The 7036-nt window shown below is 39.6% G+C and overlaps 1 protein-coding gene and 1 long non-coding RNA gene across 2 annotated transcripts in view; both read left to right on the forward strand.

The window, feature by feature from the left end:
• The first annotated feature begins 75 nt into the window (after positions 1-75).
• LOC102289400 lies at positions 76-4138 on the forward strand. Its single transcript, XR_317683.2, has 4 exons — positions 76-409; positions 1066-1149; positions 2636-2719; positions 3087-4138. It is a non-coding gene; the product is annotated as an uncharacterized LOC102289400 (long non-coding RNA).
• A 419-nt stretch (positions 4139-4557) lies between these two features.
• Positions 4558-7036, forward strand: part of LOC121812753 — a 9978-nt gene continuing 7499 nt past the window's right edge. Inside the window, exons 1-2 of the mRNA XM_042215669.1 lie at positions 4558-4824; positions 6564-6908. Coding sequence (XP_042071603.1) covers positions 4725-4824; positions 6564-6908 — 445 coding nt within the window. The 5' untranslated portion in view covers positions 4558-4724. The remainder of the gene's footprint in view (positions 4825-6563; positions 6909-7036) is intronic.

The raw sequence follows: 7036 nt of genomic DNA on the forward strand, positions 1-7036 counted from the left end.
TATAAAGATGGCTCCCTCATCAGGAAGCAGCCTACAGGTCACATGACCATCCAGCATGTTTCCAGGTCTGATGAAGGCCTCTACAAGTGTGACATCAGCGGTCATGGAGAGTCTCCATCCAGCTGGATCACTGTCACAGATAAAATTTAGCTTTCTTTCAAAAATATCAAACCCAAAGTGATTCAAACTGGCCACAAAGATTTGCGTTTCTCTTCACTTACAGGTTCGTCCAACTCTGCGCTTCCATCAGCCTCCAGTACCTCCATCCACTTCTCCTCGTTTTCCTCTCCTCCTCCTCAACGATCCTCTCCTCCTCTCTCTGTGATTGTGTCTATTCCCTCCATATTTGGGCTGCTGCTGGTTGTACCGGTTGTACTGGTGAGACGCTGTGTTCGGAGGAAAGCTGAAGGTAAGACACACATTCTGGTCAGACTCTGGGAGATTTGGGTAATGGGTGTTAAACAATTTTAAAGGGACATTTCACTTCAAAATCAAATCTACAGTTTTTGTCTACTGAGTGCCACAAAGCTGACATATGAAACATTGAACAGCTCAAACTAAAATTTCAAAATGGATACAAACCAAACACATGATTCTAAGGTGACATGTTTTGGGGGGGGGGGTTTAAGAGTCACATGACTGCTGAAATGTTGCTGCCTTTGTGAGGACCTTTGCAATTTTAAATCAAAGTTAAATTAAGTTAGCAACTGTACACAAGTTTGTACTTCAGCATTTCACATTATTTAATATATTTAAAAATGTAACATTTAATAAATTTGAAAGGTATACATTTTAGTTGTTTTCCTGTGTGTGAACTGTGATGTGTTCTGTGATGACATATGAGACTTTGTGGTCAAAGAGTTTCGATGTGAGGAACATGTGCCGCAGTCCAGTTTCCTGTTTTCTGACTTAAAAAAGAAAAAAAAGAAACCCTTTTACATGGTGTTCCTATTTATATTGCTATAAAACATTATCAGCTAACTTATAAATCTGAATGTTCCAAATGTTGGAATTGCAGCAGTATCAGTTCTGTTATAAGTGAAATCTTTGGATTTGGTTTTGCAGATAGAGATCGTCCAGCAGCTGCCATCTACTCATCAGTGACAAGAACAGTAGCAGACGACCGATACGGGTCAAAGAGGACGAAAGGTACAGAAAGTTTATGGCTAGATTCATTTCAAGGCAGAGAGGCTCACAGGAAATTGGAATATTGAAAAATAAAGCTTCAAAACACTGATGTTGAAACAGCTGTTGTCTCACTTCACAAACGATCCTGTCATATCTGTCTGAATCAGATTTCAAATGATTAGAAGGAATAACATGACAATACATTTTAACATTTTACTGGTAAACAGACAAAATGTTGCAACACTTTTATGTGTGGACGTTGATTCTTAGAATGAAGAATGTATTGCTTTTGTATTGAAATTTGAATCAATAACATGTGAATCATTTGGAAGTTTGTGGCCGCCATAACTGGAGCTGACCATCCACCACGTATCAGTGGTCTGTCTTTGAGGTTTGGAAGCTTCGAATCTTTTTTCTGTACAGTCAGGAAGAAGTCTCAGAAGCTTTTTTCTGAACTCCTTTTATTTCTTACATTAAACCGGACCTGTCCTGGTTACATCCGTCTGCATATTTTCATTCTTGTGTTCTTTTAGCGTAGCTTTGCATGATTCAGATGTTAAAGTAACCATTGGTGCAAACCCTCGGCTCATCCTCTTGGTTTTTTTAGCATCCACTCAGGCATTCTTCTGTGAGAACTGAAAGTTTGTGTAACTTGATGTTTAGGTCAAGGTCGTGCTTACAATAGCTAGTTAGCGCTTTGATATCCAAAGAAATCCACAAGATTTTCTTTGAAAAGTTGAATGAAGAACTATCACAGTGTAAAACTGTGGAAACCCCCCCCCACCAAAATCGAAACTAATATTACTTTATAATACATTACAATAATAGACTCTTCATGATGCAACAAATTTATGTTACTGATAAAGTAAAGCAGACAAACTGCTAGCTTATTGGGGGGTAACGCCTTCAAATCAGCTAATTTCTGATAAACCAAAATAAAAATATAAGAAAACCAACAAAAATAGGAAATAATGTCATAACTAGGCAGAAATAATACATCAACTATTTACAGACAAATGTGTACATTAAAATCCAGTGAGATAATCAACTATTTAAATTACAACATCTTTTATCAAAGACAGCACACAGTCCTGATAACATGATACCAACCAGCTAAAGTTTATCCACTCATGTTGAGCAGAAACATTTGGTTTTCTGTGCAGCATTTGAACACAGAACAGTTCAGCTCTGTGATGAGGCCGTACTCAGGATCAGGTACAAATTTACTCCAAAGCCTTTTATTTCATATTGCTTGGATTATTTGGTTTCACGGCTTAGCAACAGCTTTCTTTACATGATGCATTGTTTTGACACATGAGCAGCTTTGTGTTCATTAAGCTTCCTGTTTTGAAAAGTAAACTCAGCAGAGGTGTTAAAGTCACCTCAGGTTAAAGGGAGGATGTGCCGTGTCCTTATGTTTGCAGCTTTAATTCATGAAAACTCCATTTTTATCTCATCCTAAAAAATGAGTTTCATGTGAGTCACATGACTTTGTTTTGTTTTGCAGAGACTGATCCACCTGCAGTTTATTCATCAACAGCTGACGTCAGTTATGGAGAAATCACCATCAGGACAAACAGCAGGCACAGAGGTACAGCTGCTCAGGTTTGATACTTGCTCCAAAAGTGTGCTCACATGAAGCTGCTTATCGGCTCCACAAGTCAGACTGTCTACATAACAGAAGATAAATTATAACATTAGAAAAATATGAAGAGGTTAAACACATGAGACACAAAGCTACTGGAGAGAAATCTGGGTCTGAGAGGAAAAGTATTTTATGCAAATACAGTTTAAAAAAAAACAAAAACATTGTGTGTCACTGTGAAAGTGTTGTAATCAGGTGTGAGTGATCATTAAGACTAGAATAATATTATTACAGGACAGAGAGGAGAGGTGAAAAGAGAAACAGTTTGCCTCCTGACATCTAAACTTTCTGTAATCTGTGTGTTTGTGTTCAGATCTTCCACCAGAGCCAGCGGTCATCTACTCCTCACCGAAGCCGAGCCCCACACCTTCACCACAATTTAACTAGTGTGACCAGTGAAGTCTAGCTGGCTGCCAAACACATCCCTGCTCCCCTCTCTATATTATTTATTTAATCATATTCTCTGTGTGTTTAGTCATACAGCTGCACTGAACCAATGATGAAGTGGAAATAAAACATTTTTTATATTAAGCGGTTCCCCCCATGCTGATGCAACATCAGAGATTCAAAAAGTCTCTTACCTGAAGCAGAATGAACAAAGTTCAGTCTGAAAGTCTGCAGAGCTCATTTCTGTAAACAGCTGCAGCACATTAGCATACACCACTCTTTTATTTTATTCTTTAGCTGATCTGAACCTCACCAAGAATCATTAAGGAGTGTAGGAATGTCATTTCTACTTTAACAGACTGAGCATCCTCTCTGCTGAAATGCAAACAGGAGAGGTAGCAGGTATCTTGTCCCCAAAGCATAATTTCAAACTGGTGCTAATGAAATATGCAATGTGACATAACTGCATCAAAACTACCGCTGGACTTTATCATTAGAGGCACTGTCGCAAAGCAACAATCACACAATGTTTTGCTACACGTGCACCAGAGTTCATGACATGCTTCGATTTTTGGGCCACTTTTAAATAAACTTACGACATGGTGCAGTGTGACAGACATCAGTTCCCTCAGCTGATATCTTTCTAACAGAAGCAGTGACATGCACAGACTGATCCTGATGAAAAACTTGTAGATTTAGTTATTATTTTCAAGTTGGGCACCTAGTTGTTTTTCTTTTCTCTTTATTCATGCTCATAATAAGTCTTCAGTCTGTGCTGTAAATATGTTGCACTGCTGTGAAGAAACACATTGTCAGACTGGGCTCCCGACTGTTTAACTGAAATTAAACCTCCACCTCTCAGCTGCTACATGTCTCTTCTAATGGAAAATCTGCTGAGCGTCATGTTAACAAATGATAGCCGTACAGTAACTGTTATGCTTATTGTAGCTGTTAGCTAAAAAAAGCTAATTTAGCGTAGTTTGCCCTGAATTCAGCTTTGACAAACAAATATGATCGACTGTTTCTAGTAGAATTCCAAAGTTGTCATTTGGACCCTCTCAGAGTACCCCCTCTGTATGCTTGCAGAGACCCCTACAGTAGGGAAACATGCAAAACGGTGTCCAAACCTTTGTATTTTAGCTTTATTTATGTCTTACACAGCATCCCAACTCTTTAGCTAACTTAATAACTTTAGCTAAAGTTAAGCTGCGTTTTCTCTGCTTTCCTGGTCCACGCATAAATGCAAAAACGAATTTTTCAAAATTATCCACCGAGATTTTTAAAAACCCTTTGGTTTTTAAAAGTTTCAGTTTTCAGCGACCGAAAAGACTGTTTACGTGCGTGACGTAGAAGGTATCAAGCAACCCCCAACCTCCCGTCAGATGATAGTCCCACCCTCTCCCTGTCTTGGTGGAAATAAAAAGAAACACGCACTTTCTTTCCTTCTTTCATTCAAACTTTACCTCTAGATGCAAGTGTATGTAAAAATCTGAATTCGCACAGTAGATTCGCAGATTAAAAACGTAATTTGGAACATCATTTATCGAAAACGGAAAAAACAACGATGAGATCGGCAAATCTATGCGCTGGAATGTCTGTTTGGATAACTGCGTCACACTTGTGGATTTTGTTTTGTGTCTTCCTCCTGGAGTTTACTTCTGCAGGTGAGATGTGCTAATAATGCTTTCGATTATGCTGAGCGAGTTCTTACTTGATGACATGTTTTTAATGAGTTTTTGCTGCTTTTATTAGTGAGCACTTACTTGACATATTTTACCTACATAACCAGCCAGGTGGTTACTGACGTCTATTCATTCATTTGCTGATCAGAGAATAAAAATAATCACGTATCAATGCGTCCATTCAAATAGTTATGATGCTTCCCGTGGAGAGAACAGAAACTATGTCCATGGCTGTTCTTTTCTCCTAATCTTAAGGTACTTCATTGTTCCTTTATTACGCAGTTTAGCACAGGATGCACAGCAACGCAACGCCCCCTGCTGGACATGGAATAGAATAAAATAGAATAGAATAAACTTTTATTATCCCACAAATGAGAAATTTATAGTCGTAGAAAGTAGTCCTAGTCGCGCACACACACACACTTACACTGATAAGCACTCACTCATCCCCCCTCCCTTTCCAACGCCTTCGACGCTTGTGCCCTACCGGGGAAGATGGCAGTCAACTGGACCAGCACAGATGCTGCAGGACCGGATGCGCTGTCTACACCGGCTCTCTCTTACCCTTTACCCGCCCCTGTTGCTTGTCTTGTGTTTCTATGGTGTATTGATAGTCATGTGCTTTTTTTCTGAGGTGTTTTTTCTGTTATCAAACTGTTCTCCCACTAGGAGCTCAGTCTGAGTGGAGTTTTTTTTCTCCTCCTCTTACCTCATGTAGTGTATTTTCGTTGTTTTTTTCCTATCAGCCTACCTTCTGACATGTCTGCCCAATGTGATGTTTGTGTAAAGTTGGTCAGAAGGTTCCTTTGTAAGTGCGCATGCGCCATTAGCGTGCTGCCTGCTGTAACCCTAATTTCCCTCGGGATGAGTAAAGTATTCTGATTCTGATTCTGATTATATACATAAGCAACTGAAATTCATATACACAGATAAAAATGTAGGTAGATTTGTACACAAGTGTGGGTGGTGTATGAATGCTCCTGGTGAACTATACAGTGTACAAACAAGCTGTTAACAAGCAATTACAAAACATCAGCTTAGCTTAGACAACATCCTCTCTCCCCAACCTGCTCCATGGACTTCAGTGGACAGTCCAGGACAGAGAGTCCTGTTCACCCCGAAGGATCTCAGCCACTGTAGCAGGTGAAGACAACTTAGACCCTTTTTGTAAAGTGTATTTGTGTTCGTGGACCAGTCCAGTTTGTTATTGAGGTGAACACCCAGGTATTTGTACTCCTCCAAGGTTCCAGTGTCCAAACCCTGGATGTTCACTGGTGTAATGGAGAGTGTCAGTCACCAGCTCCTTTATCTTGCTGGCATTGATGCAAACATGGTTCTGTTCACATCAGTTGACAATGTCACTGATGACACTTCCTATTCTTAATACATCCTGTATTAAGAATAGGAAGTAGATGTAAAACTATGATGATGATGATAATAATAATAAATGTTTATTTTTATTATTATTAATAAATATATTCATAATAATAATGGATTGCATTTATATAGCGCTTTTCGAGAGCCTCAAAGCACTTTTACAATTCCCCTATTTATTCACTCTCACATTCACACACTGGTGGAGGCAGCTACATTAAATAACATTTAATACTTGTGTGGTGATTTGACCAGTGTGCATATCTCCAGTGTCTTCTGATTGGCTGCTTTAGAAGTGAACAGTTATACTTGGATCCATCTCTGCTCTGTGTTGTTTCCTCTTTCAGACCAGAAAAACATCACAGCTGAGTCTGGACAAGACGTCACTCTGACATGTCGAGCTCCAAACAACGACTTCAAGCTTGTAGAGTGGAGCAGAACTGACCAGAGCAGAGCTGAACATGTCTTTTCGTGCCGGATTGTTACGAAAGGACACTTTGCTCCAGTTGAGCAGCATCCATCTTTTAAGAGCCGGGTGGATCTGCAGGACAGACAGATGAAGGATGGAGACGTGTCTCTGATTCTGAAGGATGTGATGATTAATGACACTGGAACATACAACTGCTGTGTTGTTGTGGGATCACTATCATGTGAACCCATCAACAGCATCTACCTTCATGTTGTTCCTCCAGGTGAGTGAGTAGAGTTGAGTGTGTGTGTGATCAGAGGTGAAGCTGCTTCCTGGTTGTTGATGTTTGTTTCTAAAGATGTTGTTGATGAGACTTTGTAGAAAGCAGCTGGTCTGAGTGATGTGATCAGA

Source organism: Haplochromis burtoni, unplaced genomic scaffold (assembly GCF_018398535.1).
Source record: "Haplochromis burtoni strain Fernald_Lab_line unplaced genomic scaffold, NCSU_Asbu1 Contig_786, whole genome shotgun sequence".
Taxonomy (NCBI): domain Eukaryota; kingdom Metazoa; phylum Chordata; class Actinopteri; order Cichliformes; family Cichlidae; genus Haplochromis; species Haplochromis burtoni.